At 43.9% G+C, this 20,561-nt stretch overlaps 1 protein-coding gene across 1 annotated transcript in view; it reads left to right on the top strand.

Annotated features, from left to right (window-relative positions):
• LOC126204294 (organic solute transporter alpha-like protein) overlaps positions 1–20,561 on the top strand; it is a 53,386-nt gene that overhangs the window by 15,286 nt on the left and 17,539 nt on the right. Inside the window, exon 4 of the mRNA XM_049938682.1 lies at positions 14,217–14,313. Within this exon, the coding sequence (XP_049794639.1) occupies positions 14,217–14,313 (97 nt within the window). The remainder of the gene's footprint in view (positions 1–14,216; positions 14,314–20,561) is intronic.

The following is a 20,561-nucleotide window of genomic DNA, read 5'->3' on the forward strand; positions in this document are numbered from 1 at the left end:
AATGTCAAAGAGTCAGATTACACGATTTTTTTGTTGTTTTGCTGATCAACATGTCTGCTAATCATCTGTACTGTGTTAGCCATTCAGAGTGTTTATAGTTTGTCCACAACTTACTGGCTGAGCTTTCAGGGATGTGCAAGAAGCGGAGGAAGCAAGTCCTGCCTACCAAAGCACAACGTAGTATCAGCTGCAGAGAGATTGGCCGTGAGGATGGAAGGAGCCTTTATCACAATGTTCTTACATTACACACGTGCTTTCTACTGGTTTGACAAGGTAGAGCTTAACAATCACTTCCTAACGGCTACTATAGGGCTCATACAAGATTACTTCACCTGTGTGCAGAAAAGCATTCTTGTTCTCAGTTCTGGAGGAGTCCACCCCTCTGTGCCAAAGGCGCAGCTACCTCAGTTGCCTGTCGCATACTGAGCTGTTTGCTTCATCCGTTACAAATGAAACTCTCCCTGTCCACCTCAGACACATTGCAGGAATGGAGGTCTGTACATACCAGTTGCACGCAGCCTTTCTCAAGTGATTTTAAAGAAACTATTCGGTAAAATAAATGATTCTCACGCGGCTCATAGCCTCAATCGTCAGCCTTATGAAGAACTGCCTATAATTTCGTTATTGTGATGTTTTTGGTGTCTTGTATCAATACCACCCCACACACGTCGCGAAGTTAGCAATGGGATTGCAAGTCTCTTTTATATGACAATAGGGTTCACTTGGTATCTGGCAGAGCCAATGGTACACGACCACTGAGCCATTTTCCAATAGCCCTGTACCACAAGTGCCCTCTGCTGCTGGAAATATAGGAAGGTCACCGGGACCCAGACAGCTTACTTATACCTATAGCCACTTGGCTACAATACAATCGTTCGTCCTTAGTACTCCTTGCCTCTTCTTTGTTGACCTTGTGATAGCTAGACTCTGTCTCTTGCTGCATTCTCTGTAATGAGTCTTCGTGCCTCTAGGAAAACATAAGTTGAGTAAATCTTTTGTTTATTATGTTAACTTATTTCTAAGCTGACCAACCAGCCGTTCTATGACGGCAGTTGCCGTACCACTCGTAACTCACATCTCGTTACTGTTGTGTTTGAAGTCATACGAAGCCACATTCCTATATTTAGTAAAGTTCTGTACGAAATTAGAATAGTTTGCAATAAAGAATAGGGGTCGCTATGAGATTGTGTGTGGTCCATGTTATATCACGTTTTGCTGGATGCGAAATGTAGCTAACACATTCAATTTTTCTTTAAACTTGAAACAAGATCTGCATCTGTCTCCAAAATAGAGAAAATGGATTGTGTAAGGAGCGATCAAAGAGTTTCCAGTTGGCCATACTCTCCTGAATCGGTACGTCAATGAGGCAAAATCTGTGTCAGTACGGAAGCACTCATCTCATTGATGCACCAGGTTGAAGTTACCTGTCTGGTAGAACACTGTGTGTTGCTCCGTGAAGAAGTCTGTAGCCACTTACTGCACATCCTCACCTGACAGGAATCGTCTGCCCTTCAAGGTCTTTGATGAGGGACCGAGGTGTGTGATAATCTCATTCGAGCAGGACTACAGGATGCTTGCTCGAATCTATCTCACTTGTCTGTAAACGTTGAGGCTGGCCTATTAGATCGACTGAGGTGTTGTGTCAAACAGCGACCAGCATTGAAACTGGCGCACCATTTCCGTAAAAAGAGTCGTATAGCTGGGATGTCCCACGAATCTAGGTGAGCCGCTTGCCGGAATGATTCATCTTCCTCCACGCACATTGACCTATTTCTACGTCTACATCCACAGCTGCGTTTACATACATACTCCGCAAACCAACATACAATGCGGGGTGGAGGGTACAACTACTAGCGACTTCACTCATACTCGTAAATGGAGTAAGAGAAAAACGACTCTTCTGTATCCCTCTGTGCGGTCCCTAATTTCTGCTATCTTATCTTGTGGTCCTTGCGCGAAATGTACATCGGTGGCACTAGAATAGTTCCGGAGTCAGTCTCTAAATTTTCTCAATAGTGTCTCGCGAAACAAGCGTTGTCTTCTGTCCAGGGATTCCCATTTGAGTTCCCGCAGCATCTCCATAACACTTACGTGCTGATATAACCCGTCAGTAACAAATGTAGCAGTACGCCTTTGAAATGCTTCGATGTCTTCCTTTAATCCCACCTGGTGCGGAACTCACACACTCAAGTATGGGCTGTACTAGCGTTCCATACGGTGTCTCTTTTATAGATGAGCTACTGTTCCTCAAAATTCTCCCAACAAAGTGACGTCGACCATTCGCCTTCCCTAGTACCTTCCTTATGTGGCCGTTCCATTTCGTGGCGCTTCCAACGTTACAGCTAGCTGTATAATCGACGCGATCGTGTTCAGCAGCGCACTGCTAATGCTATATTCGAACAACAAAAGTAGCCGGCTGCGGTGGCCGAGCGGTTCTAGGCGCTTCAGTCCGGAACCGCGCGACTGCTATAGTGGCAGGTTCGAATCCTGCCTCGGGCATGGATGTGAGTGATGTCCTTAGGTTAGTTAGGTTTACATAGTTCTGAGTTCTAGTGAGCTGATGACCTCAGATGTTAAGTCCCATAGAGCTCAGAGCCATTTGAACCATTTTGAACAACACTAGTTTGTTTTTCTTACTCATTTGCATTAAATTACACCCTCCTACATTTGAAGCAAGCTGCCGCCCATCACACTAACTATAAAGTTTGTCTAAGTCATCACGTATCCTCTACAGTCACTTGACGACGAGACCTTTCCATACACCACAGTGTTATCAGCAAGCAGTCGCAGATTGGTGCACCCCGGCCGTGAGATCACTATACGAGGTGTGGCTAGAAAAAAACTGGACTAGTACTAGTGAAACAATAAAACGAATGCAATAAGGCTGAAAGTCGCGTGGCCTGTCACGTGACTCTCGCTCCGTTTACTGCTCGAGTTTCATCTCCTTCCTGCACTCAGTCTGCCCGTGGCGTCTGTTTTAAGTAGTTGACGTTTTGTCTGTGCGTCGGAAAATGTTGAGTGTACAGAAATAACAGCGTGTTAACATCAAATTTTGTTTCAAACTAGGAAAATCTGCAAGTGAAACGTTTGTAATGTTACAACAAGTGTACGGCGATGATTGTTTATCGCGAACACAAGTGTTTAAGTGGTTTAAACGATTCAAAGATGGCCGCGAAGACACCAGTGATGACACTCGCACTGGCAGACCATTGTCAGCAAAAACTGATGCAAACATTGAAAAAATCGGTAAACTTGTTCGACAAGATCGCCGTTTAACAATAAGAGCAGTGTCTGAGTTAACAGGAGTTGACAAGGAAAGTGTTAGGCAGATTCTTCATGAAAGTTTCAACATGAACAAAGTGTGTTCAAAAATGGTTCCAAAGTGTCTCACAATTGAACAGAAGGAACGCCGAAGAATGATTTGTTCTGAAATCCTGGAAAACATTGAAAGTGATCCCACCTTCCTACAAAATGTTATTACTTGCGATGAATCGTGGTTTTTTACTTACGATCCCGAAACTAAACGCCAATCGATGCATTGGAAAACTCTTGGTTCTCCACGACAAAAAAAAGCACGAATGTCAAAATCGAAATTCAAGGCAACGATGATTGTTTTTTTTGACATCAAAGGGATTATGCACATTGATTGGGTACCAGAGGGACAAACAGTGAATCAGCATTACTACATTAGCGTCCTGGCTACCCTACGTGAGCGAGTACGGAGAAAACGGAACGATTTGTGGAGAAAAAAGTCATGGATCCTTCACCAAGACAATGCCCCAGCTCACAGTGCGTTGTCAGTGAAGACGTTTTTGGCAAAACACAACATTCCCATCTTAGATCATCCACCCTACTCACCTGATTTGGTCCCCTGTGACATTTTTCTTTTCCCTAAAGTCAGCTTTGAAAGGAACTAGATTTGAGACTGTTGAAGCAGTAAAAGAAAAAGCGACGGAAGTAATGTATGGACTTACCGAAAATGATCTGCAGCATTGCTATGAACAGTGGAAAATTCGTATGGAGCGGTGTAGAGACCGAGGAGAAGAGTACATTGAAGGAGATAACATGAAATTGTAAATAATTGTAAATAAATGTTTTTTCCAGCATCAGTCCGGTTTTTTTCTAGCCGCACCTCGTATAGAGAAAAAGAGCAGTCCTATCACATTTCTCTGAGGACCTCCTGACGATAACCTTGTCTTTGATAAACACTTGCCTTCGAGAACAGCATGGTGAGTTGAGTTACTTAAGAAATCTTCGAGCCATTTACATATCTGAGAACATATTCCGCATACGCGTGTCTTCGCTAATAGTCTGCAGCTGGGCACCATGTCAAAAGCTTTCCCGAAAATCTAGGAATATGGCCTCTGCCTGTTGCCCTTCATCCACTGTCACGCGAGAAAACGACAAGCTGAGTTTCGCATGTGGACAGATTTGTGGGCAGAAGCTTTTATGTCTTAAAGAAATTTACTACATTCGAATTCAGAACATGGTCAAGAACTCTGCATTCTTGTGGACACGTAAAAGTTCTGTCGTATATGCGTTCGAGTTGTTGAATGTAAAACATAGGTGTAAAGTGCATTATTATGTTTACATTATATGATGATGACAGAAAGGAGAAGGTAAGATCCGGTGCTGGCATTTAGCCTACACCGCTCGAAGAGCTAACGGGACCGCCAAGTTTAGCATCCCCATCAGAAAAAGGATCAACGTCAAGAGTGTCACATGGTCCCACTTCTAGAGTCACTGCAGAGAACATAATCCTCCCTCGGACATGAGTGTGTGTGTTTGTCCTTAGGATAATTTAGGTTAAGTAGTGTGTAAGCTTAGGGACTGATGACCTTAGCAGATGTCACACACATTTGAACATTTTTAACATTGTCACTAGCACTACTGGCCTACGTTGGCGGCCAAATACTGGCAGTTAAAATGCTATCCACCACCAGGATTCGAACCGGCATACCTCTGAGTTGAGCACTACCGAATGGCCGTACGTTTGCGACCTCGGATGTGAAGGCGTGTAAACATTTTCTTTCCGCAATTAACATGATCCTCTTTTGAGCTTCAGTTAAACAGAGAAGAATCAATCGGAGACAGATCTTTTTCACAACTGAATATTCTTGCAAAACTGCATGTGCTACACAGTCTTCGGTAGCCGGAAGAATGCCTTTATGCCGTGACGAAGCTCTTTAGCCATCTTGCTCACAATATCGAAGAGCTTGGGAACCATTTGTCGTTGAGCTTCACGAAATGCAGCGCTGCCGGAAGCACGAGAACAACGAATTGAAAAGCTGTTCCAAGGTCTTCACTGAATATGACTGATTACTAAAAAGTAAGCGATTAGAGTCATTGTAGTTGATTTATTCATTACGAAAATCATAAAAAATTACCAACCGAAACTTTCACATGAAATTTCCAAATTTTCACAACGCAGTTCCTTTCAATGCTTCCTGTAAACAAACTACTAGGCTGCCATTGTTTAAACAATAAGAAATGAGAATTTTTTAAACAATTTTAGTTAAAACGTCCTGGCAGATTAAAACTTTATGCCATACCGAGACTAGAACTCGGGAGCTTTGCCTTTGGCGGGCAAGTGCTCTACAATCTGAGCTACACAAACACGACTCACGACCCTTCCCCACAGCTTTAATTCCGTCAGTACCTCGTCTCCTACCTTCCAAACTTCAGAGAAGCTCTTCTGCAAACCATGCAGAACTAGCACTCCTGGAAGAAAGGATATGGGGAGAAATGGCTTAGCCACAGCCTGGGGGATGTTTCCAGAATGACATTTTCGCTCTGCAGCGGAGGGTGCGCTGATATGAAACTTCCTCGCAGATTAAAACTTAATCTGCAGATTAAAAAATAATGATAGTCATTAAACCTCTGTATTGGCTCTAATTTCTCGAATTTTCTGCTCGTGGTCATTACGCGAGTCGTATGTGGGAGGGAAGTTACACGTTCACGTTGTCCGACCCTTCGGCGAAAGTGCTCTCTAGAAATTTCAATAGTAAATGTCTCCGTGGTGCACAGCGCCTCTCTTGTAACAGCTGCCAATGGAGTTCTTTAGAGCATCTCCGTAACGCTCTCGCTCCGGCTAAACGATCCCACGACGAAACGCGCCGCTCTTCGTTGGATGTTCTCTGCTATAATTCCTACCTGGTAGGGATCCCAGAAAAATGAGCAATACTCAAGACTCAGTCGAACAAGCGCCTTTGTGGATGAGTTACGTTTCCTTAAGATTCTTCCTAAGAGTGTGAGTCCGGCATCTGCTTTTCCCGCTATTTGTTTTTGTTGTCATTCCATTTAAAATCACTCTGGATGGTTACTCCTAGCTATTTTATGGTAAATACTGTGTCAAGCGGTTTTTCATCACTAGTACAGCTGTACAGAAGTGGATTTCTTTTCCTATGTAGGCGCAATATACTCCATTTTCTTACATTCACAGTCAATTGCCAGAGCCTGCACCATTCAGCAATTCTCTGGAGGTCATTCTGCAAGTCGCTACTAGCTTCTGACGTTACTACTTTATTATAGTCAAGTGCATCACCTACGAACAACCTCAAAGAGCAACCGATGCTTTTTCCTAGATCATTTATAAATATCGTAAACAGTAACGATCCTACTATACTTCCTTGGGGTAGTCCGGAAATCACCTTTACATCTATCGATACTGTTCCGTTAAGAGCGACGTGTTGTGTTCAATCCATTCCAAAATCTGCTCCAGCTCTCGATAAGCTCGCCATTTAAAAAAAAAAAAAAAAAGCTGCCATAATGCTCATGTTCTAAATTATCCTACCTATCTGCATTGTTTGAGCCATTTTTCAAAAGTTTACGATTATTTATCAAAACCTAGTTAAGTGTTCAGCACTTTCCGGGTATGTACTTGTACAATCTTCTATTACTTCATCTCCTTTCTCCTCTCTCTCTTCACCTCCTACCTCTCTGCCCATCTCCTCTTGCGCCTCTGTCTGCCTAATCCTTCCACCCTCCACTCTCTGCCAATCTTCTCTTAGTCCTCTCTCTGTCCATCTGCTCCTACCTCTTCCTATTACCATATGCTCCCTTCCTCCTCCCACTCTCCCTGTTCATATCGTCCTACCCTTCTCGCTGTTAAACTCCTTTTCTCTCCTCTCACGGTCCATCTCCTTCACTTTCCATTCTATGTCCATCGTCTCCTCTCCCCTCTCTCTGTCCACCTCCTCCTCCCCCATCACTCTGTCCTCTCCCCTCTCTCTGTCCATCTTTTCCCTTTCTCTGTCCATTTACCCGTCTCCTTCTCTCTGTCCTTCTCCTTCTATCTCCTATCTGCGTCCATCTCCACCTTCACACTCTCTGTCTGTTCATCTCCTCCTCCCCCCTTCCCTCTCCACGTTATCACCCCCAAGCCAGTAGAAGGTTGCTGGTTCTTACACCCCCCCTTTACATTTCTTTCCTTACAGCCAGCAATGTGTATAGCAAATTTAGCTGGAACCTGTCCACGAGTTTAGGAGGAGCTTTTTACCTATGGCTTTGCCTGTGTACGCACATGTATGCATGTGTCATTCGTATTTTTACACATATTTAACACGTATCTCTAGAGAATTTATCCCAGCTGTTTCATTTCCACGCAGCTCAAATTGTTATGACACATCTGATAAACTATCGACGATATAATTTTGTGGCTACATCAAGTGGTATAAGCTGCTACTGTCAGCGAAATGTGTTGCTGAATTAGTTAGTAATAAATTAAAACGGTATGTATCATGTGGCAATTTCTCACGCATCTCAGTGTTTATGACTCTATTTCTCCTGATCTATGTGTCACACAATGATATAATTTTGGTGGTAAATATCGTCTGGAAAATGTCACGCACATACAATTAGCAGTAAAATGGTTCAAATGGCTCTGAGCACTATGGGACTTAACATCTGTGGTCATCAGTCCCCTAGAACTTAGAACTACTTAAACCTACTTAACCTAAGGACATCACACACATCCATGCCCGAGGCAGGATTCGAACCTGCGACCGTAGCAGTCCCGCGGTTCCGGACCGAGCGCCTGAACCGCTAGACCACCGCGGCCCGCAGCAATAAAAAGTAATAAATGTATGTGCCAGTTACACTGCATGAACAGTGAAAATGAAGTTAGCGACAAACTTTGTTTCTTGCGTCATTTTGTTGGGGGTCATGATCGAGAAGAAGTTTCGTTAAGGTTTGAAATTATGTGTAAAGTTTGCTGCAAGTCACTAAATGCTTCATTCTCCAACATTTTGTGAATAAAATGTGGCTTTTCCCACCTCGTGGACTGCACTGCGTTTTCAACCCCATGCCCACCCCTGTAAGAGACAGTTGGTTCTTATCCACAAATTGTTTCCAGACTAAAAGCGATATGTATGCCAAGTTTGGTTAAAATCGGTTCTGTGCTTTAGGAGGATGTATGGAACATGCAGACGTACATAAATACATAGATACATTTTTACATGTATGGATATGTGAATATTGACAGCACCTATGTACCTTGGCACTGGTGGTCTAACCTAAACGTTAAGCAGCATTTTTCATTGAACTTACCAAGGGAATAGGGGCCGTGGTTAGCACAATGGACTCGCATCCATGAGAATGCTGATTCAGATCCACATGCACCCATTTGGATTTAGGTTTTAGTCTGAAAATGAGTCCGTGATCATTTTTTTGGCACTTTATTTTACAGTGATCACACAAACTTTTACACTTCACTATTACCGGTTTCGGCTGCTGTCATTCTCAGACCAGTCATAAACAAAAACAGTGTGTAACCAACTAAGTTCAGTTTGCTCACGCTAAATCTATAGAAGCCCTGGTGATACATAAGAAAGATAAAGAAAGGTAAAAAGTGTTTACATGATTAACAGGCATGTATACGAGCCATACACACCATGAAATATTCTGATGTAGTATCAATGTCAAACTAAACATGTAGGCACAAAGTAAGTGCTGCTGATGATCAGAATGCGTCTGATATTTATACAAGGCTTTATACAACTGTATGTTTCACCTTGCCAGACCAGGAGCTTCACATTTTTAGTATTTTGCACTTTTTGTGTGGATTTTAAGTATGGATACAATTCCAGGTATAGTATGTCAGTACATAATTTATTTTCAGACGCTAGTTTTTGACATCTGAAGTAATTTTAACTAATGACTACGCATACCGCATTTTAACCATTACATTTGCGATACTGGTTAATCATGTACCATAGATAGCTATAGTGCCCTCTCCTGGGCTCAGATTCCTTGTATAAATACCAGACGCATTCTGATCATCACCAGCACTTACTATGTGCCTACGTGCTTAGTCTGACGTTGATACTAAGTCAGAATATTTTATAATATGTGTGGCTGGTATACATGGCTGTCAATCATGTAAACACTTTATCTTTCTTATGTAGCACCAGGACTTTTGTAGATTTAGCGTCAGAAAACTGAACCTAGTTGGTTACACACTGTTTTTATTTGTAACAGATCTGAAGATGGCAGTAGCCGAAACCGATAATAGTGAAGTGTGAAAGTTTGTGTGATCAAGACGGATCTGTAAAATAAAAATTCAGATGATCCGTAAATCGCTTCAAGCAAATGCAAGGATATTTCTTTTGAAAGGACGGCCGCGGTGGTCTCGCGGTTCTAGGCGCGCAGTCCGGAGCCGTGCGACTGCTACGGTCGCAGGTTCCAATCCTGCCTCGGGCATGGATGTGTGTGATGTCCTTAGGTTAGTTAGGTTTAAGTAGTTCTAAGTTCTAGGGGACTGATAACCACAGCAGTTGAGTCCCATAGTGCTCAGAGCCATTTGAACCATTTTTTTCTTTTGAAAGGACACGGTGGATTTCGTGCTCTATCATTGAATCAATCTCAGTTTGTGCTTTCCTAATGTTATCGGGATGTTAAACCCCAGTCTTCTGCTTTTTTTCTGTCTCAAATACAGTAGCAACACAGTCAATGTTTATGTGCGATTAATGTAACACAATTGGTGTAAGGTGCAATGGACAATCAGATTAAATATTTCCATATCTAAAATATCTGTCAAAATACATAAAGAGTATAAATTACAGTATTTCCACACCTAAATTGTTTTATAGCTATACAGAGCACATGTGCTTTGGTAAAATAACATGCTGAGCAGGCAGCCGACATTTCATCCTAGGTCAAAATCGGACTATATACGGACACTACTCTTACCAAACGCTATTTCTGGAGGGAAGAAGATACTGTGTCATGGTCTACACTTCAAAAATATAACTGATGTGTTTCGTTTTTTGCCCTAAATTACGTTATGCCGGTGCCTCAAAATTGATTTTCTAGGAATGCCGCAACATTTACCGATCGAAACTGTGCAGAAAAAGACTCTCTAAAAAGTTGTTCTATGTCGGAAATATTTGGCAAAAATGCAGTAGCAATACGTCCAATGTTTATACCATGTGTCATAGTGTCATTACTACAGTTCAACGGATGCCTTAAACATGACTGGGTTCTGTAATTTAATGTCACAATTCTAATTCCTTGACGCCATTGTATGTAAGATACATGAAGACATTCGCATTTCGAAATTAGGCATACTTGAAGCTATGTACTAGTAGCACAAAGATCAAATTGTGATATTCTTCAGTAATGGTTCACCTCATCAAGCACCGGGGGGGGGGGGGGGGGGGGGGGAGAACATATGCATCATCTTCTACCATAGCAAAATGTAATCGACGTTACTGACTAATATAAGTTTTTAATCACATTTGATCTCGGATATACCTGTGGTGGCATGTTTATCAACCGATGTTGACTTTGCAACATTTTAGTACAAGAAATCATACTTAAAATGATGCATTTTGAAAAGATCCTTAATGCATTGTATCACTTCAACTATATATTTTCGTACTACAAAAAGAGAACTTTCTAACACGCCAACAGAACAGTAACTCAGACTGCCTGTTTGTTAATGCCAGCTACATCCCGTCAAAACGATATTTAGTATGGTTTGTTATGTTAAAGTGTCAGAAAACGTAATTTTGGTGAATAAACATGCTACCACAAGTACGTAACAGAAAAAATACATTAACTTGTCAATAAAATCGACAATATTTTCCTAGTGCAGATCATGTTGCATTAATTTTTAGCCACCTAAAATGGTGCTTGGTCAGTTTCATAGCTGGAAAAGTCTCATTTACATGTAGGACGAAATGTCGGCTGCCTATTTAACATGTTATTTTGGCAGAGCAATTTTTTTTCTCTTTTTTTTTTTAAGTTTGTGATAAGGTCTTATGGGACCAAACCGCTGAGGTCATCGTTCCCTAAGCCTACACACTTCTTAATCTAAATCTAACACATTCACCCATTCCCGAGGGAGGACTCGAACCTCCGACGGGGGACCACACGGACCGTGACAAGGTGCCTAAGACCGCGCGGCTACACAACGCGACTTTGGCAGAGCACGTATGTTTTGTATAGTCATAGAACAATTTAGACGTCAAAACACTTTATATTTCATCCTCTATGTTCTTCGACAGACATTTTACATCTGGAAATACACTACCGGCCATTAAAACTGCAACACTACGAAGACGACGTGCTACAAACGCGAAATTTAACCGACAGGAAGAACATGCTGTGTTATGCGAATGATAAGCTTTTCAGAGCATTCACACAAGGTTGGCGCCGGTGGCGACACCTAAAACGTGCTGACATGATGAAAGTTTCCAACCGATTTCTCATACATAGATAGCAGTTGACCGGCGTTGCTTGGTGAAACGTTGTTCTGATGCTTCATGTAAGGAGGAGAAATGCGTATCTTCACGTTTCCGACTTTGGTAAAGGATGGATTGTAGCCCATCGCGATTGCGATTTATCGTATCGCGACATTGCTGCTCGCGTTGGTCGAGATCCAATGACTGTTAGCAGAATATGGAATCGGTGGGTTCAGGAGGGTAATACGGAACGCCGTGCTGGATCCCAACGGCCTCCCATCACTAGCAGTCGAGATGACAGGCATCTCATGCGCGTGTCTGTAACGGATCGTGCAGCCACGTCTCGATCCCCGAGTCAACAGATGGGGACGTTTGCACGACAACAACCATCTGCACGAACAGTTCGACGACGGTTGCAGCAGCATGGACTATCAGTTCCGAGACCATGCCTGCGGTTACCCTTGACGCTGCATCACAGAAAGTAGCGCCTGCGATGGTGTACTCAACGAGGAACCTGGGTGCACGAATCGCAAAACGTCATTTCTTTGGATGAATCCAGGTCCTGTTTATATCAACGTGATGGTCGCATCCGTGTTTGGCGACATCGCGGTGAACGCACGTTGGAAGCGTGTATTCGTCATCGTCATTCTGGTGTATCACCCGGCGTGGTGGTATGGAGTGCCATTAGTTACACGTCTCGGTCACCTCTTGCTCGCACTGACGGCACTTTTGAACAGTGGACGATACATTTCAAATGTGTTACGACCCGTGGCTGTACCCTTCATTCGGTCCCTCCGAAACCCTACATTCCAGTAGGGTAATGAACGACGGCATGTTGCAGGTCCTGTACGGGCCTTTCTGGATACAGAAAATGTTCGACTGCTGCCCTGGTCATCACATTCTCCAGATGTCACACCAGTTGAAAATGTCTGATCAATGGTGGCCGAGAAACTGCATCGTTACAATACGCCAGTCACTACTCTCGATGAACTGTGGTACGGTGTTGAAGCTGCATGGGCAGCTGTACCTGTACACGCCATCCAAGCTCTGTTTGACTCAATGCCCAGGCGTATGAAGAGCGTTATTACGGCCAGAGGTGGTTGTTCTTGGTACTGATTTCTCAGGATCTATGCACCCAAATTGCGTGAAAATGTAATGACATGTCAGTTCTAGTATAATATATTTGTCCAATGAATACCCGTTTATCATCTGCATTTCTTCTTGGTGTAGCTATTTTAATGGCCAGTAGTATATTTAACTTGAGGGTACATTATGCCTTACACCAAATTTGGTACATTAATTGAACTGAGCTCATTGACAGATGCTGCTTAATCTATAGATTAGACAACCAGTGCCAAGATACGCGGTTACTGTCAATATAATACTGTAGTTTTGATAAACAGTCAAATAATTTTAAACATGGCACAAAAAATTCAGATTATTAGGATACTTTTAAACATGTTGAAAATGGAATCTCTGGGGATACATTGCGAGTTTCGTTTTAACAGCCATTAAAACACTGAGATATGATTGGATTACATGAAATATATACGCAGTTGCGAATAGGAACAATCATCGGCTGTATGAGGTAATGACGACACTGAAAATTTGTGCCTGATCGGGACTCGAACCCATATTTCCCGCTTTACGTGAGCGACCTCCTTAACGGCTTTGGCTATCCGCGCGCGGCTTACAGCTAGACCCAAACTTCCACATATCGTCGTCCCTGTGTCACAACCTGTACTCGTACACACATTATATGATTCCCGTACAGGGGAGGATATTTTGATTGAAAGTTGCTGCCTGGTATCGGCGGATAATTAAGATACAGGAGTGTCTGTATTCTTAAGAAGAACGATGCTATGTTCATATGGAGATGCACGCACAACACATGCACTGCAATATCGTAAATGACTGGCTGTTTTAATGACCGTCATCAAGAAATATGATTCGGTTCTAGGCGCTCAGTCCGGAACCGCGCGACCGCTACGGTCGCAGGTTCGAATCCTGCCTCGGGCATGGATGTGTGTGATGTCCTTAGGTTAGTTAGGTTTAAGTAGTTCTAAGTTCTAGGGGACTTATGACCACAGATGTTGAGTCCCATAGTGCTCAGAGCCATTTGAACCATTTTTGAAGAAATATGATTGTGAACAACATCATAGACAAGACTGGGTGCGGTTTTCACATGGCGATGATGATGTCCTAGGTAGAAGGGGCTTGGCTTGGCACATCATAGATGGGGCACTGAGCTGCGCAAGTGACAACAGTGGTCCAATGTCGGCCAAAGTGAGCCAAAACCTCCACAGCCACACTACTATTATTAATTTTAAATTGCAGTAGTGCCATCTAGTGGTCGCTTGTAATGAAAAGTTAGGGACCGTCCCTGTGTGATCTTTTTATTATTGACCTCTGCAAGCCAGTTGTATACTCATTTATTGCTATCGCTGGTTTATGTGTGGAAGTCGTTTTCCGTTGAAGTAAATATCTTTCCCACGAAATCCGACACTCAATCTTTTACTGTGTTTGTTCCAGGAGGTCGCTACTGAAACTGCGGCTGGCCGTGCTACAGATGCCAGTGGTGCTGTGGATCATGTACGGCGTCTGCTACGCCCTCTGGTCTGAAGACGAGGTGAGCAAATACAACACTACCACGGCCTTCTGTAGCCAGAAGTAGCCCACTTAGTCATTCCATACATTAACTGTGCAACATGTGAAAAATACTTGCATACTCCATTGTACAAAATAGATAATCATCAAAAATGGTTCAAATGGCTCTGAGCACTATGGGACTTAACTTCTAAGGTCATCAGTCCCCTAGAACTTAGATTTACTTAAACCTAACTAACCTAAGGACATCACACACATCCATGCCCGAGGCAGGATTCGAACCTGCGACCGTTGCGGTCGCGCGGTTCCAGACTGTAGCGCCTAGAACCGCTTGGCCACCCCAGCCGGCAGATAATCATCCTGTCACCACACTACTCAAAATTACCCATTTCCTTTAACTACATTCGACCTTCTACTATGTGCTTTCTCCAATATTTACATATTTTCCTTCACTCCAAAACGTCCTGCATCATATGACCCCAGAAAAGTTGGTGGAATTACATCGTCTCTAAAACTCTATCCACCACACAGGCTTTGCCGCACCAACACCAACATGAACGTCCTCCCCATCATGTTTGCACCGTATACAACTCCATGTCAAGACATCCACAGTGACAAATATCCCTTACGTCAGTTCTCTAAACTTTTCTTTCCCCATCCACTAGGCGAATGTGATCGTCGTCATCCCATCCGCACCGTATGATCCTAGGTGACTCTTCTTAAAATGCAGTCCAAATAATCTCGCTAATGATCTAAGGCACTTCTCCTCTTTTTCGTGGTACATGCCATGTTGTACCGCACTGAGATTCGAATCTGAACCACATTTTATCGTGAGCAGTGTGGCATCAACGGGACTGCCCGTGCGCAGTTCACAGACAACACGAATGCTGCACTAGCCACAGACACATGCCCATAGGCCTAGATCCACAGTGGTTCACCCACGATGGTGTGGGGCTAGTATGCGGGGTGCATGGATACAGTGGGCAGTTTGAATTCTCCATAGGTTTAGCATGGTTACTAGCAAGAGGAAGGATTCAGACACGGCGAAACGATTCGACTCATATTTCTCACATTTCGTAGTTCGCTTGCGAACAACCTGAAATGAAAGACTGTAAGGTAGTTAGGCTCAATACCTACCCTCTCCCCCGCTTTTTGAGAAAAACAAACATAAAGTTCATGAAAAGCACTCGGCTCAAATTTGACAAGATCAGTAGAAAATTGGAAACTCAGCGCTTTTCATCATAATATATGGGATCCGCGAACGCGTCATTTACCAGAAATCGATGAAAAATAATTTTTTGACTGGCAATTATGTACCCGTAAGATCAACCCTGTGCAATGAAAGCGCCGCATTTGGCTTGGGAGCAGAGAAACTGTGTTCGATTCTCAAGTACGTTCATTTATTTCTTTTTTCTTTTTCTAAATTGGTAGGAATAAGAGGGCTAACAAAGTAATCAAATTAACGAAGAATAATAACAAGGCAGGCAAATAAATTTCGCTAACGACTTGGTTCAGTAAGGAATTAAAATTTTAAGCCACGTTATATGAAAACTATTCCGAGTGCTTCGAAAACGAGCATTCGGAGCATTTTACCACATAAGGGAGAGAGATGAACCCTTGTAGCGGAAGGCAGTATACATAGAATAACATATTTGTAGACTGATGACCATAGATGTGGCAAGAGGCACTGTATGGAAGATATTTAGCGCATACACAGTAAGTGGAAATACACTACAGGCCATTAAAATTGCTATACCTTGAAGATGACGTGCTACAGACGCGAAATTTAGCTGACAATACGAAGATGGTGTGATATGCAAATGATTAGCTTTTCAGAGCATTCACACAAGGTTGGCGCCGGTGGCGACGCCTACAACGTGCTGACATGAGGACAGTTTCCAACCCATGTCCCATACACAAACAGTAGTTGAGCGGCGTTGCCTGGTGAAACGTTGTTGTGATGCCTCGTGTAAGAAGGAGAAATGCGTACCAACACGTTTCCGATTTTGATAAAGGTCGGATTGTAGCCCATCGCGATTGCGGTTTGTCGTATCGCGACATTGCTGCTCGCGTTGGCCGAGATCCAATGAATGTTAGCAGAATATGGAATCGGTGGGTTCAGGAGGGTAATACGGAACACTGTGCTGGATCCCAACGGCCTCGTACCACTAGCAGTCGAGATGATGGGCATCTTACCCGCATGGATGTAACGGATCGTGCAGCCGCGTCTCGATCCCTGAGTCAACAGATGGGGACGTTTGCAAGACAACAACCATCTGCACTAACAGTTCGACGACGTTTGCAGCAGCCTGGACTATCAGCTCGGAGACCATGGCTGCAGTTATCCTTGACGCTCCATCACAGACAGGAGCGCCTGCGCTGGTGTACTCAACGACGAACCTGGGTGCACGAATGGCAAAACGTCATTATTTCGGATGAATCCAGGTTCTGTTTACAGCATCACGATGGTCGCATCCGTGTTTGGCGACATCGCGGTGAACGGACGTTGGAAGCGTGTATTCGTCATCGTCATACTGGCGTATCACCCGGCGTGATGGTATGGGGTGCCATTGGTTACACGTTTAGGTCACCTCTTGTTCGCATTGACGGCACTTTGAACAGTGGACGTTACATTTCAGATGTGTTACGACACGGGGCTCTACCCTTTATTAGAGTCCTGCGAAACCCTACATTTCAGCAGGATAATGCACGACCGCTTGTTGCAGGTCCTGTACGGGCCTTTCTGGATACAGAAAATGTTAGACTGCTGCCCTGGCCAAAACATTCTCCAAATCTCTCACCAATTGAAAACGACTGGTCAATGGTGACCGAGCAACTGGCTCGTCACAATACGCCAGTCACTACTCTTGATGAACTGTGGTATCGTGTTGAAGCTGCATAGGCAGCTGTACCTGTACACGCCATCCATGCTCTGTTTGACTCAATGGCTAGGCGTATCTAGGCCGTTATGACGGCCAGAGGTGGTTGTTCTGATTTCTCAGGATCTATGCACCCAAATTGCGTGAAAATGTAATCACATGTCAGTTCTAGTATAATATATTTGTCCAATGAATACCTGTTTATCATCTGCTTTTCTTCTTGGTAGCAATTTTAATGGCCAGTAGTGTACATCATGCGCTGTATCACAACACGGACGAAAGTGTGTGTTGAATGACGGTGACGGTCGGTCATTGAAGAGGACTGTGACGAGAATTACGAGGACGACTGCCGCAAATGTCACTGCAGGAATGAAAGTCGCACGCGTGAACTGAATGAGGGCCAAAATAACACGAATTCAGTTCCATAAGCAGGGAATTGCAAGCCGAGCTGGAATTTCTAACCAGTGATACAAATTCCCGCAAAACTAAAGAATGTTACCGAAGCAATAAAACCTGAAGTGTGGAGCAACTGAAAAATGTCATTGGTCGGATGAGTCTTGTTTCACTGTTTCCAACTTCTGGCCGAGTTTACGTCCTAGGGAAACTAGTTTCGGTGATACTTTGAACGGCCACATCATGGTGTTCCACAGGCTGCAGGGTTACTCTGCAAGGTCGCATTTCTGCGAATGATTAGGCGACCATTTTGACTGGACAAGTCCATCTCATGGCGCACCATTTGTCCCCCAATAGTGATTCTGTGCTCCAAGATCATAGGCCCCCTATTAATAACAGTTCGCATCGTCCAGGACTGGTTCTGCGAGGACGAGGATGAATTGTTGCATCTACTCGGGCCATCACAGTTACCAGATCTCAATATTATTGAGCTTTCTGATCAAGTGTGAAGAGAATATCGAGCGATCGGAATCCACGTTCTCATCGTCATTTGAACTTGCCTTTACTGTATTTTGTACGAAGAATGGCGTAAGATTCCCATGAGTATTGTACAGGACCTGTATTTATCCATTCGTAAACAACTGGAAGCTATATTGAATGGCAGCAAGTTTGCTATACCGTTTTAGGCCTGGCAATGTGTTGTGTTTTTGCAAATACGCTTTTCGGGTTTACCGCCGGATAGTATTGTGCAAAAACCAAAATATTTCATCCTTGCAACTGTTCTACATCTTAAGGTAATGGTAGTTTCTGACGTCATAGCTGCAAGACCCTACCGATGATAATCGTGCGACGCCGTCGGAATTTATCAGGCCAGGAACGGGAAGAAAATACGCGTACGCGAGAGGGCGCTCGCAGTTGGATGAAAGCGCTATCGTTGTGACCCCCTGCCGGAAGCCTCAGAAAGGCATTCCACTCGTGCTCTGTGGGCAATGGCTGAACTGTCGGTTACTCCTGTGGTTAAAAGCTAAATTAAGTCTCTACAGTGCCCTGCGTCCGGTCGTAAATCGTCAGTTCTTGTTTCTGCTCTTTTAATTGAATGTCAGCCAGTGTTGGATTCAAGGCGGCGCCTAACTGAATACCTGCATCGCTGTTGCTAACATTACCCGCCGCAGGGATGTGCAAGGCTTCCTTAGAAACAAGGTCCCAGAATGATGACGCTGAGGATAAAATTTCAGTCTTGTTGTAAAACGCGTGATGCTCAGTGTTCAGGCAATGCTCCGGTAGTGCTGATTTATCAGGGTGGCCAAGGCGTGTACGACGATGATGTTCAGCATAGAATTTTTGGACGGTTCGATATATATGCCGAATATGAGAATTCTCACATTGGCAAAGGATCTCATGTACGCCACGTTTCCTAAGGCCAAGATCGTTTCTGATCGAACACAGCGAATTCCTCAACTTTGCTGGTGTACCAAAAACACAGTTGATGTGTCTAGAGGATTCCTTCTGTTCTCGTAGGCATGACGCGAAAATACGGAAGAAAGCCATTGTGATCGGTGCCTCTGCATCTTCATATACATCTGTGTATTGATCTTGCTTGAAATGGAATTCATTTTGTATCTGTATTTAAGAATTATCATTCTGTTTGAAAACTGTTCTTTGGTGTTGTAGCTCGCCAGGCAAACTATCTGAGACCACATATACTCTATGTACCAGAAAGCGTAAGACACTACCGCATTGTGCAGAATGATGACAACATGTGGCCTGAAAAAATAATTCTGTGTGGGCTGCTTTGCAGAAAACACTACAATAAGTGATCAAAAGTATCCGGACACCTGGCTGAAAATCACTTCGTAACGCCCTCCATCGGCAATGTTGGAATTCAGTATGGTGTTGGCCCACTCTTAGGCTAGATGATAGCTTACACTCTCGCAGGCATACGTTTAATCAGGCGCTGGAAGAATTTTTGGGGAATGGCAGCCCATTCCTCACATAGCGCTGAATGAGGAGGGGTATCGATGTCGGTCGGTGAGGCCTGGCACGAAGTCGACGTTCCAAAACATCCCAAAGGTGTTCCATACGATTGAGGTTAGGATTCTGAGCAGGTCAGTCCATAACAGTGATGTCATTGTCGTGTAACCATTCCGCCACAGGCCATGCATTGCGAACAAGCACTCGATCGCGTTGAAACATGCAATCGCCATCCCAGAATTGTTCTTCAACAATGAGAAGCAAGAAGGTGCTTAAAACATCAATGTAGGGCTGTGGTGTGATAATACCGCGCTAAACAACAAGGGGTGCAAACCCCTCCATGAAAACATGACCGCGAATTTTAATGTTGACACTACACACGCTGGCAGATGACGTTCACCGGTCATTCGCCATACCCACAACCTGCCATCGGATCGCCACGTCGTGTACCGTGATTCGTCACTCCACAAAACGTTTTTCCACCGTTCAATCGTCCAATGTTTACGCACCTTACACCTAGCGAGGCGATGTTTGGCATTTATCGGCGAGATGTCTGGCTTATGAGCAGCCGCTTGACCATGATATCTGTTTTCTCATTTTCGGCCTAACTTCACAGTGTTTGCAGTGGATCCTGATGCAGTTTGGAATTACTGTGCAATGGTCTGAATAAATGTCTATTACACATTACGACCTTCTTCAACTGTCGGCGGTCTCTGTCAGTCAACAGAAGAGATTGGCCTATATGCTTTTGTGCTGCACGTGTCCCTCGACGTTTTCACTTTGCTATCATATCGGAAACAGTGGAGCTAGGGATGTTTAGGAGTGACGAAATCTCTATTACAGACGTACGACACAAGTTACACCGAATCACCTGGCCACGTTCGAAGTCCGTGATTCCGCAGAGTGCCCACTCTGCTCTCTCACAATCTCTAATGACTACTGAGGTCACTGATACGGAGTACCTGGCAGTAGATGGCAGCACAATGCACCTAATACGAAAAATGTATGTTTTTGGCGGTGTCCAGAT

This window comes from Schistocerca nitens, chromosome 9 (assembly GCF_023898315.1).
Source record: "Schistocerca nitens isolate TAMUIC-IGC-003100 chromosome 9, iqSchNite1.1, whole genome shotgun sequence".
NCBI classification, from domain to species: Eukaryota; Metazoa; Arthropoda; class Insecta; order Orthoptera; family Acrididae; genus Schistocerca; species Schistocerca nitens.